Source organism: Microtus pennsylvanicus, chromosome 9, assembly GCF_037038515.1.
Source record: "Microtus pennsylvanicus isolate mMicPen1 chromosome 9, mMicPen1.hap1, whole genome shotgun sequence".
NCBI classification, from domain to species: Eukaryota; Metazoa; Chordata; class Mammalia; order Rodentia; family Cricetidae; genus Microtus; species Microtus pennsylvanicus.
Window position 1 is genome coordinate 4,652,965 of NC_134587.1, and position 21,426 is coordinate 4,674,390.

Genomic DNA, 21,426 nt, shown 5'->3' on the forward strand with positions numbered 1-21,426 from the left:
TTTTTATGTCAGGTGGCTGGATTTGGAAGACACCCAAATGCAAGGTTCCCTAAGATTCCAATATGAAATCATAGGAAAGATGTTTGAGAACTAAAAAACAATGATAGCCATGTCAGAATAATCTTAGAGACCTGGATGACTTGATTGTATTTGAAAGTAGTGAGAAGTAACCATGGCACATAGTCAAACCTTCTTTGAAGCAACTGCTCTGCGTATTAAATCATTTACTCCTTTAGTCATTTCCCTTTTAACACAGACTTAGAACCTCATCCTTATCTTGGCTCCGTGAGGCTCTGGAAATGCAAAGCGACAGATGTTAAACGCAGCATAATTATATGTATCCTGGAAACGTATCTTTATGAAGTAGGATTGGTTCTTAGGAAAACAAAAATTTGGCAAACAAAGGGCACTACCTTGCTGGTGTCAGCAATAACCACTCGGGCTAGATTACAATAATCCTGTGTAAGCAGTAACTGCACGCTGCATGTTTTAGGGAAACGATAGAGGTCACTTAGAACTCTGCCCTGAGTTCACAGCAGCTCAATTCTTGTAGTTCAAGTTTTGGGTCGGGAGAGTTCTTTCTATGGCTTTTGGAAGATGTTTCCAAGACAGCAAATCCTGAAAGGTTGATGCTGAGGTTTTGGGCACAGCTTTTGGGGGATGCTGTCTGGACGTCATTTTGTTTTAGGATACCCATGGCACAAGAAGCCTGTTAAACAATTGAACTCCTCTCTGATCTTCTAGTACCTTAGTAACTCTTTGACTGGAGTTAGCTTTGATTGTTTCTCTCTGATTCCAAGTCACTGTACCCTCTTTGCCCTCTCCTGTTCAGTACAACACTCCCACTGAGGTCAATGTCACAGAAGAACTGTCTAGACATCGTTTTGAGACCTACTCTGTGAACCTTTTCTAGTGTTGTAAGCTGCAAAGTTTCAAAAATCCTGACCAGTATTTCAGAAGTTAATTGTGTTGGGTTTGGAGCCTGAGGCTTAAATATCTGGGTTTGTTCGCGGTCATGATCTACTTATCCACTTAGTATCAAGATCACCTAAATATAGAACTGTTTATATTACTTTTCCAAGAATATGATTTTGAAAGTAAATGAAGCCTCCAGTACAGATATTATTTATACCGGAAGGCTTTTCTGACATAATTGTGCTATCTGTCTTATTTCGTGTATTTGAGATGATCAGCCTGTATTTTGTTGCTGATAATCATCTCACAGATAGGCCATCACCTGGCCTCAAATTCTTAGCAACCAAGCCTCTTCCGTTGCTATGGCATAGATTTCATGTGTCTGATAGGCCACAGTGATGAATAAGAGTTGCACATTTTAGGGTTGACATGCTACCTCATTCAGTGTCTCAGCGCTCAGAGCAGTGCTGTGGGCTGGGGTCTAGTACCACTGTCTGAGGATGCCTTCTTCCTCAGTCCAATGTGTTTTTACACAACAAAATCTGGGGTCTATAAGAAAAATCTCAAGATCACAAAACCAGGTAACTGTAAGTAAATATCAACCACACCATGTGACCCTCTGCGCTTGCCCAAGAATGGGTCATTCCATCTTGGTTTGGAAGAGATGTCGAACTTGCCATGGAAGGAAGCTTATTGCGCAATGATTGAATTAGAATGACTGTCCCAGTTAGTGTTTGTCTACTTATTTATTTATTTAATCAACTTGACAAAGGCCAAAGTCATTTGTGCGAAGGGAACCTCAATTGGTATGATTTCTTTAAAACTAGATTGGACAATTAATTGCATAATCTACTCCCAAATTCATCATTTAGATAAGTCATTATATTAATCAAGTTATGCAAAACACACAAGAATAATATAGATTATCACACAAGAATAATATGGATTAACTGCCTTCCTAATCACAAGTAGACTTCTTAAGCTTACTGCGTTCTGCAACGAAAACTGCCCCTCTCCCCTGTAGCCCCCAATGCTGCACTGCTGTGAAGTCTGCCCCTCTGGTTAGCAAGGGTCTCATCCCGTAGTTCTAGAAGCACCGGGAGGACATCTAGCTCCAGGTCTTCTTCACTCCACACAACTGTCAGGCACTGTGGAGTCTTGTGCCATTGTCGTCCCTCATCCCTCCCTGGCCATCTTCTCACCAGCGTATTCCCCATGAAGCCACTAGCTCAACGAGAGTAAAATCCTGCGCCTCTAGTACAGTCCACATACTCTGATGTCATGTACCAGCTTCTGACCTTTCTATTTGCATGTTGAATTTCCCCGCCCCTTTCTCCCAAGCATTGGCCACATCGTGACTCTTCAAAAAATACCCAAAATATACTTTTCCCACAGGGCGTTTACACCTGCTTCATCAGGAAGCCCATGGAGCTAGCTGTGAGTTAAAATTTAAATACTTACTAATCTGTTGTCTGTAAGATATCCAACATAACTGGCCAATGATAACATTTCATAATTAAATATTAGTATTTTTGAACGAAACATTAACATTACCCAGTCTAGGCCGAGGAGAAAGATCTCAGTCTGTAAAGTGTTTACAAGCTTGGGGATTTCTGTTATTCCTGTCTCGCGCTTCTCTCAAGATTTGGTCCAATATTGATGCTTCTTCTCCTAAACCAGTAATTTGAAGTTAGTTTTGAAACAGTAAACTCTAGGCCTGAAGAAGATGGCTCAGTCTGTACAGTGCAGGCTGCACGGGCGTGAGGACCTGAGTTTTATCTCCAGGACCTAAGTAAACTTGCTGGGCAGGACAGTATGTGCTTGTAACCCACGCAATAGGGAAGTGGAAGGAGGAGACTCTCTGGAGCCTGGCCCACCAGCCCATCCTGCATGGCAAGCACCAGGTTCCAGGGGCAGACTGTGTCTCAACAACAACAAAAACAAGGTGGACAGCTCCTGAGGGAATGACACCCAAGGTTGTCCTTTGGTCTGCACGTACAAGCACACACATACAAATACATGTATGTACATGCACACACACATAAGTGTCTGTGTTCATATGCAAACATGTGCACCTCCAATATACACGTATAAACACACACAAATCACTTCTTAGTTAAAAAGGGTGTTCTGTTGAAGATGTTAAGGAAAGCTCACCATTACGGTAAACAAGTACCATTTTATTGGTGGTAGTTAAGCAAGCACTTATTAATATTGGGGATGTCAGAAATGCTTAATGGGTTTTATGCTGGTGAATGACTCATGCCTTATGTCCTCTAGTGCCTGTAACGTAACCAGTTGAGCTCTCTCATTGATCTGTTATTGATTTGACATGGGACTGTAAGTCACATCTGAGAGTACTTTGATCCTCACTTGACATTTTAACATTCATTTGTATCCCTTACATCAAGAAACTTTCGTCTCTCTAAAGAAAATGAAGATAATAAGCTATCACAGTGATATTTGTCTTGTTTCTGCTGACAGTTCATAGGAGAGAGTTAGACATGAGTAGCAATTACAATAGAAATCACTCGTATTTCTCCAGCCAGTACATTTTTGTGTCCTTCTAGAATTATGCTCTTTTCCCTTTCTTCCAGCTTCAGGATCACAGTTGAATTTGAATTCCTAATCCACTTTAAGGATACATAATAAATTGTTTTTCATTTACAGTCAGATGACTTCAGGACTTGCAGTGTATTTTTTCAGAACACTTTAAGCATCCTGTGAGATGTAGAAGAGTGGAAATCCTATTATAGTTTTGCTGTATTTTCGAGAATGACTCCTGATCTACTGGCTAAGATCTTTCTTCAAACAGAAGTTCTCTTTCCTTTGCCTTTCTCTCAAAAACTAGCTAGAGCAGATGCAATTTATCTATCTATGCTATCTATCTTCTATCTATCTATCTATTTATCTATCTATCTATCTATCTATCTATCATCTAGCTATCTTATCCATCCATCTATCTATCATCTATCCATCTATCTATCTATCTATCCATCTATCTATCTATCTATCTATCTATCTATCTATCTATCTATCATCTATCTATCTATCTGACCTACCTATATATATATATATACATATATATGTGTGTGTATATATATATCTATCTGACCTACCTAACTATATATATATACATATATATGTGTGTGTATATATATATACATATATATATATATATATATATATATATATATATATATATATATAAACTTTATTTCTTATTTCACATTATGAGAGAGCACTTTGTTTTGGGGAGATATAAGCAAACATTCATGTAGTGTTACTAGTATTACAGAAGAAAGTAAAACCAAACACTAAATGTAAGCAGCAAGTCTGCTTGCAGGTTTTAATGTGAGGTCAATATTTTGAAGGCATTATTTCTGATTGCAGTGGCTGATATTTAGTAGTGTTCTTGTTAGTGAAATGAAAGCCTCTTTAGCCACACAGGCACAGGTGGGCATCTTGGTAGCAAGCCGCATGCTGTGTGACACATGGCACAGCCCCACATGGGGGAAAGAGCATGCAGCTTGAGCAAAGAGTCATTTTATGGCTACTTCCCTGTAGATTTGTGGTTTCCCTTTTTCTTTTTCATAGAAAAGTCATTATCCAAGAGAGTTAAATAATATAACACAAATTTTAATGTTTATTATTATGTCTTTAAAGTAGTCATGACCTAAGTCCTAGACCCTATTTAGAAAGCAAGAGTTCGCCCAGCAGCCCCTCGCTATCTATATAAATAATATTTTTGATTCTGTCCTTTATAATGTTGGCACCCTGCGCATATTAGATGTAATCAGGGCTGAAAGGAAACTTGAATCCATCTGGAAGCAATAAACTTTTCTGAAAGACTGCACAGTGTTATTTAATCCTGCGACTTCTCACTGTGAGTGAAATTAAGGTTTGATGCAGTTCTGTCATATTGTATTGATATCAAATTTATCTCTCTAAAAAAACCGACAGTAGCGTCACAGCCCAGAGGAGAAGCAGGCTTGCTGAGACCCTGTCAGCCATTTTATGTTCTTCACTTGCTACCCAGCCCAGCTAAACATGTACAATACGTGATGTGGAGGATCTGCTTTCTTTAAAACACCCCACCTTATCGAGCAATATCCCCCCACTTCTATCTTTAGTGTTAGCCTCCTGTGCTGTGTGATCGAGATTATAGAAAAGACTTGCAGAAAAATCTATTTTAAAGCCATTTTTTTTTTTTAGTGGAGCACATATTGTATAAATACCGTGCATGGAGGACTAAGTTAAAAACATCAAACTTATTTTTAACAGTACGTCCTTTAAGTTTTTAAGTACTCTTCAAAGGAAGAAATTAAGCTCTGGTCTTATTCCGAAATGACTTTGAAACCGTGATTTTATTTCAAATGTGAAAGTAAGGAGCAGCATGTGTCTTGTAGATAAGAGCCTAGATTATTCCAATTTGCCACTAGCGTAATGGTTGGAATTTATTTTAAAGTTTTTTATTAACATACATTTACTTTATTAAATCATATTTCTCTTAAAATTTTTCTAGTTTGAAACCAGTTGTGATTGAAAATAAATAATTTAGAGTTCGCAAATCTGACTACATTTTATAGATAATTTTCTGGTCAGTTCTCTTCCTTAATGAACCATTCATATTGCATTTACTTGAGACTTTTTTTAAATGTCAGAAACAAATCAAAACTCAGATACATTTGTCATTGATAAACTCTTAATGGTAGAAATGAAATAAAAGCTCATATCATACCAATGTTTAGCATATCAAAAATAAATATGAACTTTGTCTTGACTATTAAGTTGGATTAAAAATAGCATGATAAGCTATAATCCAATTACTTCTCCCTTGCTGTGTTTCCATAAATCTTAGGCTTGCAAATATTAATCAGGTAGTAAATAAATATTTTCAAATATTTTATATGATCATGGATTATGTGAATTCAATATTTGCTTTGGATGTTCAATGTACATGGCTTCTAGAAATCTCTCTTTAATTTTTCTTCCTCCTTCCTGTCATCCACCACCTTAGCCACACAGAGGTCCATTTACCCACAGTTTTGCCTCGGCATTGGTGAAAGGGGCTCCTAAGAGCAGGTCTTGGGAGGCTGCATGCCTCTTTTCTAGCCTTTAACGCAGGGTCAGGATTTTGGCATCTTGCTCCTGGTCATTCTGGTTCACAGATGAACACCATTCTGGCTCGAAGTCCTGTCCTCTAGGTGGAAAATTTCTTCTATCTCTCTGGCAATGGTTCTGCTGTCTTCCAACAATTCAAATCTGCTTGTGAAGAGTAAAGTTGGCCGGAAGCAAATATTTAGCTATTCTAATAATTTTATGGGCTCAAATGATAGTCTCAAAAGTGAAATTACATGGAAGAAGGAAGGATAAGTCGAACCTTGCAGTGTTTTTAAGTAGCAGGAGCATTGGGATAATAATATAAAAGGCTATATGAACTCCCTGTGAGTTCTGTAAGGCCAAGGGACAACTAGCTTGCACAAGCATCACATTGGTGGACACTAATGCCATAATTGAAAGCAAAGAAGGTGTGACTAGCCTGAGGTCTTCCAGAAAGAGGAAGAGCAAATTGGCTTGGACTGTGGAATTAAAGTGTTGTCTTGGCTTAGCTCCAAACCCATGTTCAGACCACCTTCCTCAAAATCCATTATAGTTTAAATGTAAAAGGTAGCCATGAGCACCTGTGTTTCAACTTGGTTCCCAGCTGGTGACACTGTTTGGGGAGGTTGGGGAACCTTTAGGAGGTGGGGCGTAATTGGAGAAAGCAGGTCACTGGAGGACAATGGGAGGTCAGGATTTATGGTATTGCCCAGCTGGCTCTGTCCAGATGACACCTCTTTGCTTCCTGACTGTTGATCTGAAGCAGCCGAAATGTGGCATACCCCATACCTTCCTGTCGTCATGGCCTGCATTCTTCACAGTATGAGTCAAAACAAGCCTTACTTCCCCTGACTTGATCCTGCCAAGCATCAAGTAGCAGTGTTGATAAAGTAGATAGTACACACCCCAATAGAAGACATCATCGTTGTCCCAGATCCCAGGCTAGCAAGTTGAAGGGCAAAAACCCAAGGAACTCTAGCTCTTCTCAAACAGGTGGTTGACCATAAGGTCAAGTGAAAAAATAACAGCACTTCAATATGGAAAAGAAATATCTGGAATATAGTCAATGTCCAAAATGATCAAATAAAAGAATAAAGCTTTTGTGCTTGCCTTAAACTCCTGCATTCTAATTTAGCTGTAACTGTGGTATAAGTTTCGAATCATTTGATTAGTGTAGAGAACAAGCACAGAAAATGAACAGAATGCTGTCAGTAGAAGCTGCTGTGTGACTCTTAGGTAGTTCTGGATTGGAGGATTTCGAAGGACTCGACAGTGAAGGGTATTCCTGGGAATACTGACCTAATGTGCTTTGAGAGCTGGTTAATGTTTGAAGAGACTGGAGTCAAGAAGGCCTTCCGTTTGCCAGGAAATGAAGGAGCAAAGGTTCAGAGGCGGCTGTGTGCATGGTGTGATTAGGATTCATTTGATCGCTGTGGCTGTGCTCACAATCAGCATTTATTGGGAGGCTGACCTATTTCTGAAGCACTGAGCGAAGTACTGGGATACAGAAAGCACAGATGAGAACAGGCATGAACATACTAGCAGAACAAGTCCTCTTGAGGAGCACAGAGAATCCATCTGACAGGCATCTGGTGTGATATGAGTTACCAGCGTGTACAACCTGATAAACATATATGAACTGATAAGGCCAAGAATTAGCTTGATTATGAGATTAGAGTGGATCCATTAATTTCATATCTCCTGTGAATGGCATTTGTAGAACCCTCCGCCCTTGGATTTATCAGTGTTCCTATTAAGGGATCAAGATGGAAGTGACATAGGAAAGAATACAAGGGGACAGGAAGACAATAAGGTGAACAATCAATGGTCCCAGCAGAAGTGGTCCATTCTTGAAGGAATGAAAATGCCTGATTGTGTTGCATAAAATCATGCTTTGAATCTGAAATAACTTGAAGTGTTATTATATTTCATCAGTTTTCATATATAAAAGAAACCTAAAAAATCCAACAATAACAATAAAACTGTAGCTATTTAATACAAAAACAGATTAAAGCATGTTCTTCAGGTTGTGTCTTCTATGCAAATCAGGGGTTCTAAACTTTGATTTGGAGCAATGATAAATTATTGAAGACCACAATTTATATGAGTTAGATCCACTGATTTTTTGTTATGTTATAAATAAAATACATTTTAAAATATTAACTAAAGGCCTGGGGGTATAGCTCAACAATGTTTGCCTGACATATGGAAGGCCCTAGATTTGGATGCCCGGCATCACAGGAAAGAAATATGATAGTAGTAAGTCTACTATGTATTAATATAAATAGCATACTTATTTAATTATTTAAGACATTTCTCCAAACAACACAATAGCCGTGCTACCCTTTGGACTGTCCTAGAGCTTTGGGAGTCTCGTTAACATCTGGTGGGATAGGGAATGGCATTGGCTTCTCCCTCTTCTGCTTCAGTCTGTTGTGAGCATTTGTCTTGGTTGATGTGTTGAGGAAGATCCAGCTTCACTCAGGTGTAGGAAAGGAAATCACGTCATATCCCCTGTAACCACCACTCTGAAACCACAGCCAACACACCAAGTACTGGCTTCTCAATGGGGAGTTATAGTGTGGAATCACAACAGTTGCAATTAATTGATCTCATCCTGTTGTTTGAGCAGAGCAATTATTCTTGCATGATTTTTTATAAAATGACCATTTGGAAAACTGACTCCTGTGTTAGAGTTTTAGGATCTTAATGCATTTTATTGTAGATTACTTTTTAAGTCAAACATACTAATAATCCTTGTCAGTCTCTCCAGAAAATTCCGTTATGATAGGAAGCTGTAAAGCCCACATCTTTTAGAAAACTTGATATAAACGTTATATCAAGAAATAGCTTTAGCATAGAAGATTTGTGGGACTGGAGTCATAGCCACAAAATCTTGTTTTTTATTATAGACACTTTCCGTTGTTTTCTTTGACTAGTTTTGTTCATTTTCCAGAGAACCCTGGGCAAATAGCTATGACCAAATGCTATAAGCCTTCCTTGTCAGCAGTCTTTTGCTCAGCCTGGCCTTGAACTCTCATAGCCAAAGGTAATCTTCAATTTCTGGTACTACTACTGTCTCCACCTTGTGGGCGTTGGGATTACAGATGTGTACTCTGACACCTGATTATGTGCTTCTGTGGCCAAACCCAAGGAGGGCTTCCTACTTGCCATGCAAGTGCTCTGTCCTCTGAGATACATTCCCGGTCAGTTGGTCTTTTGCGTAGAGATGGTGTTCGCTGACTAATGGGGAGATCAGCCGCATTTCTGGTAGTGTCTGGGCTTCCCTGGAGAGAGCCATCCCTTTCGTTTGTGGCAGCGGTGCTTTGTATATACTTGGCATATGGGATTTAAACATTAATAAACAGCCTTCTTCCTCATCAAGGACCACTAGTGGAGGAGGCAGGTGATTATTAGTCAAAGTGAATGGTCTTGTCTGTGGTCTCGCGAGAAGCAGGTATCTAGTTACCCAATATTGCTTCTGCAATAGATGTCAACACGGGGGACGTGGAGAAGTGCCATCTTCAATAGCATAGAAATTCTCTTGTGTCTGTGCTTCCTATAATCTAAGCACCTCCAATATGTCTCTTATGAAAAGTCAAGAAAATTTAAATGTTTTTGTGTCGCACAGATTTAGAGAAAACTGATCTCTCAGAATTGGCCAAGGTATCTGGAATGTGAATATACTTTATATCAAGAAATAGATTTAGCATAAAAGATTGTGTGGAATTAGAGTCATTGCCTAATATTTTAACCAATGCTATATTTTCTAATGCCAATGTTGTAATAATTATGATTAAATATAGACTGTCTTTTTAATTATTTCACTTCCTACAATGTGAGTCTTTTTCTGAATAAAGAATTGGCATGTTTATATGTATTGTAAAACCCAAACAACAAGAGAATATTTAAATTTCCTTGACTTTTCTTTAGTTCATTGTTAACTTGATGCAAAAATGCCTTTATAGTCTCGAATGTTTATAATCTTAAGAGACGTCTTTGAGGTGCTTACACTTGACTGAAATAAATGGATGGAAGAAACCCAGAAGCAGGAACATCGTCATTAATATTAAATTTGATCTAGTGAAAATGTGAAATTGGTAGCGGATTGGAAATCTGTTTTTCTCTCAAAATAAGATGAAAGTTTCTGTATCTTTTTACTAGACAGTAATGCTAGCTCTCCAAATTCGCATTTTGATATGCGGGCGTATTTAGGGGCTCTGAGCCTCTCTGCTAACAAACGCTTTGCCACATTCTCCAGGGCAGCAATGCATTGAGGCAGGTTTTCAGCTGACGACAGGGTCGGCCCTATTTGTCTAAACCCTAGTTTAACCTGATTATTAACAATTACGTTGTGTTTTCTTCTTACAATTAGAGTGTCTTCAAATTTATTGGTCCCTTGCTTCACAGATTTATCTCAGTATGTGGTGTATTCAAACAGAATTTTGTATTTTTAATTAGGGGATTAGATAAGTAATTCTGAAGAGCCAAGAAAAAAAAAACCAAACCAAAAAACCTGTTAGGTGGCATCATATTGCCCACAATAATGACGGTGTGCGTCCAGGGTGCTGTGCGGGAGCCATCTATCCAGCAGGCTGGGGGTTTTCGTTTTGTTTTGTTTTTCAGGCAGCGTTTTAAAAAGTGGACATGTGGGGGAACTGTGACCACAATTAGCACCAGGCAGAGAAGCCCAGCTCTAATCCTGTTTACGGTCCGCATCAGGCAGATGTGCCAAGATTGATGCCGACAAGCCCCGGGCTTACAGTAATATTTTTAAAAGTGCCACTCACTGTCCTATTTTTGTTAAACCTTTGCTCGGTATCCTCGAGTATCATGGGGCTTTGCCCTCCTTACTGGCCTCTGTAACCCACTTTGAGCAGGTTCTGCTCTGCTCTCATGGTGACAGGGTAACCTGCCAGGAAAGGTTATCTTTATTCCTGTAATTAAATTGGCTCCCCCTCCCCCCCAAGAAGATACAATAGGAAGTGGGCACTGAATTAAATAAGTAGCATGCTATCCAATAGACGCATACTTAAATCCCTTGCAAGAACAGATGGTCCCAGTATCTCTGTAAGTAATACGAGAGGACAGTTAGTGTTCTGAAGCGGCTAGCAACAACCAATATGATCCTAACGAGCCAATAGATTTCAAATAATAAGCCACATGCCACCAAGCAGAGCTGTCCGCGGTCTGTGAGGAGCTAACGTGAGTAGCCCGAAAGCGATGCCTCTGAGATCATTTCCGTATTTGTGTCTCCTGAGGTCAAAGGAGATTTCTAAAGTTTGACTCCAGAGTTTTCCCCGCAACAAAGGTACCACTTAAGGTGGAAGTCAAACTTACTTAAAACTCATGCCAAGAGACCAGCTGCTTCTTTCAGCTCTTCTCTCCAGTCTGGTTGTGTCAGGTTGTTCGTGGAAATACGGTTTTCACGTGTAATTATGAAAACGTTTGCTTTGGGTCAGAAACTGGCACTGTCCCAGGAGTGGCCAGAGTGAGTCAGCTCAGGCCCTTAGAGGAGAATTCAAGCAGATTTCAGCCCTAACCCTCTCATCCAACACTTAAAATAGCTTCCTTGTTTTCAGAAGCCTTTTTGTGATTCATCTGTAGAACAGAAGAAATCCACATCATTCTTAAAATAATCCTTGCAGAGATTCAGACAGGTGGTCAGTCTTTATTGAGTCGCGACTTCCTTCCGCAACATAAAGATTTGTCGTCTTTTGTTCTTTACTCGTGTTTGTTATTAGTATCCGTGTAACCTGAGAGTGTCCAAAGGGTGTCCTGGAGTAGTGGCTGAGGAGCAATAATGACCTAAGATTTTCAGTTCAGCCCATCAGATAATCTCCAGAACCTTTAGCCTTTCCTAAGGCTAGCCCGAGGGCTTTCCACTGGGTTCTGGGAGAGACCTTCATTAACCTCACTTCTAAAGTCGGTAGGTTTATGGCTTATAGCTTACAAACTTTAACAAATAAAAAGGTACAGCTAAACACCACCCACTTTGATGGTAAAACATTTAGGCTGGAGCCTTAAGATAAAAACATTTAAAAGCCAAGAATACCAACAAGCTTTTTAGAACCCCTTTCTACTGGGAAGGCTAAATTGTAATTGTGCTATAGTCTTTTGCTGCATCGACGTGTTTCTATCACATTCTATTATTGCACATTTAAATTGTTTCCAAGTTTTATCTAAACAACACTTGGGGGAGCTTTCGTTTACTTCAGTTGTGTTTATTATTTATTCTTTTGGAATAAATTCTGAAAAATAAAATTTCTGATTAAAACCATGCATTTTTCCTTCCTCCCTCCCTCATTCCCTCCTTCCTTCCCTCCTCCTCTCTCCCCCTTCTTCCATCAGGGAGCATGTGTGAGGGTGTCAGGAGGACTTCAGGGGACAGTTTTCAGGAGTTGCCCCATCAGGAGTTGCTCAGAATTTGCCGACAGCCTTGGAGGCAAGCCTCTTTCCCCACTGAGCTACCATGCCCCCAATTTTTTTTTCCTTTTCTACACTTAAGATTACATGTCCTGCTGTTTGCTGGAAGGCAAATCTTATGAAAATTTATAAGAAAAACTCAACCTCATGTTCCTGATCTTATCTCTCTTAAAAGGTGACTGATGTTCGCTATTTCCTGTGGCTATTTCTTCTGTTCTTTGTGAGTATTATGTAAATGGGATCAAGCCCCACCCCCTACTCACACACAACTGTGTAATTTGCTTTTATTGCAAGCACTCTTCTTAGCATCACTGTCTTTTGGGATGGGGACACAACAATGAAACCTGTTCAGTTAAGAGCTACCGAAGGCAGCCATGATTCCATCAACCATCCTCCAACTGGCGGACGCTACTGTGGCCTTAGATAGTTCTGCTGTTACGGGTACTGCGGCAGTTAACATTTGGAGATCTTTTGATAGGTTCTCCCAACATGTTCCCCAGCAGCTTCCATTTGTGCCTTCTCGCCAGCACCAAGGCTGCTTCCCTTTAGCTATACCATCACCCACCCTTACTTTTGATCCCATGCCAATCTAAAAGGCAGTGAGTGGTGTCTTGTTGTTTAAATTTGCATTTCTTTGATTACTAATGAGGTTGAACTTTTTCATATGTTTGCTGGTCGATTCGCATTCCTTCTTTTGTGGAATGCCTGCTTGAGTCTTTTATGTAATTTTCCATGAAAGCATTGCAAATATCTCTCTTTGGCCTTTGCTCTCTTTGTGACTTTTCTTTATGACTCTTTGGGACTTTTAAAGTGATTAAATAATTTTTAGGTCAGCTAGCTTGATCTAACTGTCTTGGTATACTTGACACATTTCAAACTTAAGGTTATATAAATTTCTAGAAATTTATATAATTGCGATAAATTACTGGATAGGGCTCCATCTCTTCAAATGATTGGTAAGTTCTTGACCACCTTTCACTCATTTCCACTTAGTTTGGATCCACCACCATTGCCACGTTAGTGAATTTTCAAGTTCACAGACATATTTCTCTGGCCCACTTTTTTCTCTTTCTAGAATGGAAAAGATTTCCATTCCACAGATGACACCTGCCAGGGCAGGCAGTTGTCTTCCTTGGAGAAGCCTTTTCTCGCTAACGAAGTCTACTCTCTCAAGAGAACTTGAACATCATTTGATTTGGTTCCTTGCTCATCCAAACATAAAAATGTCTACTGAGATTTTGTCTTAAAGTTGTATGATAAATATTCTTGAAGGGAGATAGTAGACCTGCAAGATATGTAGTCTTGGAACTTGCCATAGCTCCCGCTACTCAGTTTGTCTTCCAGTCAGTTTTGAATGACTTCCCTCCTTCCTTCAATTCTGGCATCAATTGTTGCTAACTTATTCAGAGTACAAGATGCTAATTTGTATGCAATTTCTTGTTTCCTCATACGTGTTTTTGGATATAGACATATGTCTGCATTTTTCATTATGTCTACAGATTCAGTTGATTCTTTGGAATCTTGTAAGTCCATTGTGCTCTAGCCTATAATGCAGTTGGAGTTCTTTCTCACCCTTTTTCGTCAGCTATGTCTTTTTGTTTATGTCCTAAGCAGTTAGCCAGAAAGTCTAGATAATCAGAAGTAGCAAAGGTGGTGATAGGCAGTCTTTGTGTTTGTGTGCTTTAAAATGTCTAGCTTTAATTTTTCCAAACATTAATGCAGATGCATATAGCCTACAGAAATGAAAGTTACACAAGGTCCTTTGTCTTTGACATGTGAACAATTCATCCCGAGCATGGCAGTGTGAAAAGTCTCTGCTTGAGGAAAGTCCTCCTGAATGACAGAGGGTGTTTGGTGGGCATCTGTAGAAAAGTGTGTGTGTGTCTGTGTGTGTGTGTGTGTGTGTGTGTGTGTGTGTGTGTGTGTGAATGACTTCACGTCTAACAGGCTCACTCTACTGATCAGTTTGGGTGGCGACTGTCGTCATATGGTTTCTTACTTTCTATAACGTATAATGTCTGGATGCTTAGAGAAAAGGCATTGGCACTGATACAGTGAGTGTGTTGATTAAGTCACCAAAGGATTGGAGCACTAGATCGCAGCCAGACCAAAAACCTGAGCAAAAGATTGGAGCACTAGATTGCAGCCATGCCAGAAACCTGAGCCTTCTAAGAGCGACAGGTTTGAAAAATGGACTTTTCATTTGCCTGATCCTTCTGCCTAACTATGGAGAAAAGGGATTTTCTTCTCCATTTTTCCCTCTAGGAGCTTGCATGTGCTCGCTGACAGTCAGGCTCTATTTTATTTAGTGGTTAGGAGATGAGGTCACCATTCTTGATGAAGTTTAGAAAGCAGTCTTGGCAATTAGGCCTGCAGAACACATACACCTGTCTTCCTTGGAGAGTTTCTTCCCAGGTTGCAGGAAGCCCTGACACTGATGAGCGTGAGCCTTTCTCTGCCCTTTGCTGCTTCAGCAGCCCTGCCCTTCCTGTGTGCTAGCTCTCCTCACGTTTCCTCCTATACCCAATCGTACGCACACACACACATGTGCATCTTTGTATATGCTATTATGTGGGGTTGGCTGTTGGAGATACTGGATGTTTTAATGTGCCCATGAATGCCCTCACATGTCTGATTTACTGGGAACAGTGTGGCTCCTCCAAGGCTTGCTTTTCAGCCTTGTTGAGAGAACCCCAGCAGCCTGCAATCAAGCATTGATGAGAAACTCTTCTAAATGCTGTCCCCATGCCCCGTGGATATCTGTGTTCTGCTACTTTGCCTGGTAGGGACACCTGTGTGATTTCTGAGCCTTATGAACTTAGTCTCTCTAGTAGCTAGCTCTTCCTCCTCTGGCCTTCCGCACAGTGCAAGGCAATTCCTGGCTCAGGCCAGAACGCTGCGCTGCTGTGGTCCTCTACAACGTTCTCGGATGCAGTGTGGTCCCTGTGATCTGTGATCAGCTTGGCCCTTGTGAAGCACTAACTCCTGTTCAACCAAGGCTGTGACCATAAGTCCCACTCCTGCCCTCTGTCCTGTCCTGTGGCTGGAAACCCTGCCAGACACTATGATGTACGGTGTCCACTCCAAGGGACAGCCTCATGTGCACTCTAATTGTGTCAAGCCGGTCTCTGCTATTCTTTACTGTCTGACATAGCTGTGTTTCAAAGTATGAATCCATTCTCCTGTAAGCGCTCATTTACCACACTTGTTTTCTGATTCACGGTCAGAGGTGAACCTAGAAACTTTTAAGACATGTACTTTTAATTTCTTAAAAAATTGTTTATTTTATTTTGCGTGTAGAAATGTTTTGCCTACATACCTATGTATAGAAGCTGCACGTATGCCTGATGCCCATAAAAGCCTGAACAGGGTGTGGGAGCTCTTGGAACTGGAGCCTAGGACTTGTGAATTCTCTACAAGAGCATCAGAGTCTGTTCTTTTCTGAGACACATCTCCAACCCCGTGTGCTTTTTACCCTTAAATAAAATTTAAAGCTAGCATACAAAGTCATATGTATGTGTGTGTGTGTGCGCGCAAATATAAGTATATGGTATACTTTATTCTCATTCATGGCTCCCCAGTGTCTTTCTTCATCCCCTCTACCATCTTCTTGCTGCCTCTTGCTTCCCCCTAAACCGCTCTTTTCTGCTTTCATGTCATATGCACATTTAAAGGTCTTTCCTCTGCTTTAACAAGCTATCATAGACTCGTGTGCACGAGCAAAGTCTGTGTTTTTCACCTTTTCAGTATTAGGAATCACTGTCATGCTGCTAATTTCTCACTAAAAGGTTGCTTTGTCTGTGGTTATTTGTATGTTTGTTTATACATTGGGCGTTTTTAGGATTCTGAAGGTCATAAGCCTTGTGTGACAGAGACTCTGTGCCACGCACTTCAGGTTTTCATTATCTTTGAGGAAATTGATTTTTCATCTCTCTAATTTCTAACTCACGCCGAGACTGAGGTTGAAAAAAAAGGCAAAAGCGTAAAATTCCAAGTGATTAAAATTCTGCGGGTTTCAGACATTCTTATACACTTGAAATAGGGAAGCAACGGTTTTGACTGAGAGTTTAATCTCTCTTTAGAAGGTTCCAAGTGTCACCCGCCAGGCAGAGAAGAGTCCATAGAACTGGAAGGCATATTTTCCGTGAAGCTGAAGCGGCGCTGTTCTGTGAAGCAGTCGGGCCAAGGCACGCTCCTGGGTATCACCCTTTTCATCTGCATGAAGGAGCAGCCAAACAAGCTAAAGGATTCTACGCTTGATCTTATCAACTTGAGTGAAGACCACTGCGACATATGGTTCAGAGAGTTCAAGAAAATTCTGGAAGGTAAGTACCCGTCACAGGAATTTTTACTGAACATGGTCTTCATTGATGCAGGTAAGTCCCATCTCATGTCAGGGGCTGGAGAGGTGGCTCCGTGGTCACACAGTGGCTCACAACCATCTGTAACTCCTGTTCCATGTGATCTGAGTCCCTCTTCTGGACTCCATGAGCACCGGGAACATACATGATACAGACATACATGCAGGCCAAACACCCATAAAACATAAAATAAGAATTTAAAATCAGAAGTTATTGTTCTGGGCAAAGGGAACGTTTGATTGCCATGGGGTGCCTTTCTGTCTCCCGTTTGTTGTTTTCATCACGAGGGGATCGTGCGTCTTGCCAAGTGTTTTTTATAATGTCAGCTAAGAAAAATCATAATTTTCTCTGTATTTTGTTGATATGATTGATATAGTACAGTGATAATTGTGTATTTAACCATCCTTGCATTCAAGAATAAATCTCACTTTATCACGGCATAGAATTCTTTTAAATATGCTATTGAATTAATTTGGTAAAACTTTGTTAAAGAATTCTTCCTCAAGTATCCATAAAAGGTATTACCTTTAGATTTTTAATAGTATAATTGTCTGATTTGGGCAGCTGAATAATCCTGTTCTTATAAAACGAATTCTAAATTAACTTCCGAAGAGCCCCACTTATGGAGTTTTGGTAATCTGAAGTAAGACAGATACTTATTTATGTGTATGGGTGCTTCGTCTACATGTGTATCTGTGCACCATGTGTATGGAGAGGCATTAGAGCCTCTGGGACTGCGGTTACAAACCAAACCTGGCTTATCTTGACCACTGAGCCATTCCCTAAAAAGTTTGTAAATAATTTAATTGTGTTTTAAAATTTTATTTTTTTTATGTGGATATATCTGCCATAGTACATATGTGGAGACCAGGCAACAAGAACTCTGTGGAGTTAACTCTCTCTTCCTACTTTCCTGTGGGTACTGGATCTTGAACTCTGGTGGTCAGGTTTCCAGAACACTCACCGCTTCCTGCTGACGCCCCTTTCCAGCCCTGTGAGTTATTTTTAGAAGCATCTGCATTGTCCTAATTCACATTTCTGTTGAGCTTCTTTTAGAACTAACTTGCCTCGTATGCACACATTGCTAGCAAAGTGTATTTATGTGTTGGGCATATGAAAATATGTTTTCTAAAAAGATCATCTGTAATTTGCTACGTGTTTTCCTCGCTGAGAGCTGCCTAGCTTTTTAGGTAGATTTTTCTGAAGTAATGCCCAAGTATGTTCATGAAGGCACGGCAAGTAAGGGATCTAATGTGTTTGAAATTTTGAAGTGACTTTTTTTTTATATCTGGGATGCTAGAGGTCTTAAATATCATGCACTTCAGATGTATAGACTTTACCTAATTAAAAGGTCTCATTTGGAGATTAGAGATTGTTTTCTCATTGATCCATCAGATTTAGCAGTGCAGAAGCAGCTGGGGTAGTTGTTACAGTTTGGGGTTGGATGACAGTGCTGGATAGCAGACAGAAAAGCAGGTCCTGGTGACATCAGGAGCTTCCAGCCTCAACAGCGCTGAGCCAGAATATCATAGGGGTCCCACTGGCCCTTGATGGATAGCTGCTAAACATTTGCTCATGACTGACGAGGCTGGGAGAGTCGGCTTCCTCATCAGTTCCTTTGGGGTCTTTAGAGGACCTGCCTTTCAAAAGGACAGGAGCATACATAGGCCAGTGTTCAGCTCATCTCTCTACAAACAGACAAAAAGTGTGTTTGTAACTAGAAAAAATAATCCATTGTAAAAAGTTATTTTTTTCAAAGCCGTATTTAGATTTCAATTAAATTTATCAACATGAGTAGGTATTCCGGAGGCTTGGAAAGTCAATAAATTAAGAATGTATCATTTGCATAGGAAAGTGAACCTCTTGCTTGTGCTGAAGGTCTGAGAAATCTCCCAGAGGGCTTATGAAGAGCTGGCTGGGGCAGATTCAATATATCTTAACCCATAAAGTCAACAGCAAGCCAGCAGAGGAGATCTGAGCAAACCTCAATTTGGTAAAAAGCAATGTTATAGGAGTAGAGAGACTCGTCACAACCCAAACAAAATACCTCTGAAAACACTGTCCAAATATTTAGTTTAATGAACGATGTTTTTCTTGATCTAGGGTTAAAAATCTAGCGAAATTACAGAGATGAATAAACTACACACCTTTGCCAAACGTCCTCTGGGGATCTCACTTTGAACTTTTGATTTAGATAAGAGAAGGGAACAGTGAGACAATATAGGCTCATTTTCTCTGGCTTTCTCCTGAAGCGCAAATTTATTTTGCTCATTGAAAGCAAATAGATTGACTTCTAAACACCAACCATGCAGACAATAAGGGTTGAAAGCCTCTGGTGACAGTGAAAGAAGCTAAAGGAGATGACAGTGTCCTCTCCGTCCCTTCATCTAGGGACCCAGAGTGTCCTGTGGGGGTCGGCTTCTCATCCCATCGGAGGCAGTCTGGCTCATCTCCAGTGGCAGGGGGCATGTCTGAGGCTGCCAAGCTCTCTGCCAGTTAAATCATACCGGATCTTCCCTTTCCAGCTTAGAGTCTAATAATTTCACACCCTCCTTAATATCTATATAATTCAAGAATGTATTAAACTGTTTGTCAGCTGAGAATGAAATACAGGCGGCTCCAATCTTCTGTGTGAGTGGCAGAAACCCTGTCTCCTTTCAGGCAGAGGACTAAGGTCTGCTGCCCAACTCCTCCTGATCTTTCCTTGGACTTAGGTCTCTTTGCCTTATATCCAACCTTCCTGCTTCTTGACACAGTGCCTGAGTTTTGGCAACGAGAGATTGCTCATTTCTTATGCCCCTGCCCAGTACTCCCCACCTAAAGAGGGCTTTTTTTTGTATGTGTGTGCGTGTGTGTAGAAAATTTGAGAGGTGACAAAGATTTTGCATATCAAAAAATATATATATATATAAAACTTTCAGGTGAATATTAGACAACCATATTTTAATTCCAAGGACAAAGTTCTTTCTTCTAACTGGGTCTGCTTGTAAAAACAAGTCAGTCTTGAAAATGGCATTGAATTAAAAAATATTTTGAATTTTGTCTTGATTGAACAAGAAGACTTTTTCTTTTATTGCCAGGACTTACACCTTTTTCCATCTATTTTTCTAAGGAGAAAAACATGGAGACATTCAAGCCTCAAGTGGGTGGTCTTCTCGTCTTAATTAATCTAATAATTACAGTTTTATATAGTTATGACACTGTTATTTCTAAATATGAACAGTTATGCTTGGAATCCGAGCAAGCAATAAGATGTGATAATTTTTAAGGGAAAATTGGCAGCAGTAGCTAGAGGAAGAAAGCAATATCAAAATACTCGAGATTTGAAAGCTAATTAACATTGACTAAATAATTACAGGTTTATAAATATAAAAAAACACTTTTCTTTTATCTAAACGTCAATTAATTTCACTCTTGACCCTATTTTCTGCGTATAGTTGAGCACAGGATCTTTTAACTTTGTTTTATTTGTATTTTTGAGACAAGGTGTGGATAGCTCACGCTAACCTTGAACTCAGATTCTTCATTTTGGAGCCTCCCCATTACAGATGTGTGCCCAGGTTCTTTTTCAACTTCCGTCATAGAAAAGTTTTCATAATTTTACATCTAGCAAGCAATATACTTCATTCACACAACACAAATTCTGCACCAGACCCTGTGCTGTGTGTTGCAAACAAACAGAAAATTTAAAACCAAAAATGAAATAATGTGGGGTTGGAGAGATGTCTTTATGGTGAAGAGTGTGTACTGCTTTTAAAGAGAACCTGAGTTCACTTCCCAGCACTCACACCAGCAGGCTCACAACTGCCTAGAATGATAGTTTCCAGGGATCCAATGCAGCTTGCCTCTGCTGACATCTGCGTTCAAGTGCACGCAATGACCCTGCACCACCTGCAAATAAAAACTCACAGCTATGCACAGTAAAAACAATGAGGAAAATTAAAAATGGAGATGCACTCCTCAAATTTTTCTTGCCATGGAGACAGATAAGAGAATGTTGTTTTAAAACTGGATCAAACAACTAATAAATGGGATCTCCTGAAACTGAAAAGCTTCTGCAAGCAAAAGGATATGGTCAAGAAGACAAAACAGCAGCCTACAGAACGGGAAAAGATCTTCACCAACGCCACATCAGACAGAGGGCTGATCTCCAAAATATACAAAGAACTCAAGAAATTAATCATCAAAAGAACAAATAATTTTTTTAACTTTCTTTTTTTGTTGTTTATTTTATTTTATTTTTTTTAGTTGTTGCAAAAAAAATTTCTGCCTCCTCCCCGTTTGCCATTTCCCTCCCCCTCCTCACACACATTGCCCCCTCCCCTTATTCCCCTCCCCCCCACTTCAGTCCCCCTCCATCTCGAGAATGAAGAGCAGTCCAGATATCCACTTCTATCCAGGACCAGGAAGGTGAGCATCCAAACAGGCTAGGCTCCCACAAAGCCAGTTCATGTATTAGGATCGCAACCTAGTGCCATTGTCCTTGGCTTCTCATCAGCCCTCATTGTCCGCCACATTCAGAAAGTCCGGTTTCATCCCATGCTTATTCAGTCCCAGTCCCGCTGGCTTTGGTGAGCTCCCAATAGATCAGTGGGTGGGTACACCCCTCGTGGTCCTGACT

The 21,426-nt window shown here is 40.2% G+C and overlaps 1 protein-coding gene across 2 annotated transcripts in view; it reads left to right on the forward strand.

Moving 5' to 3' along the window:
- Cerkl (CERK like autophagy regulator) overlaps positions 1-21,426 on the forward strand; it is a 91,988-nt gene that overhangs the window by 18,988 nt on the left and 51,574 nt on the right. For both annotated transcript variants that reach the window (XM_075984761.1, XM_075984763.1), the window contains exon 2: positions 16,527-16,769. In XM_075984761.1, the coding sequence (XP_075840876.1) occupies positions 16,527-16,769 (243 nt within the window). The remainder of the gene's footprint in view (positions 1-16,526; positions 16,770-21,426) is intronic.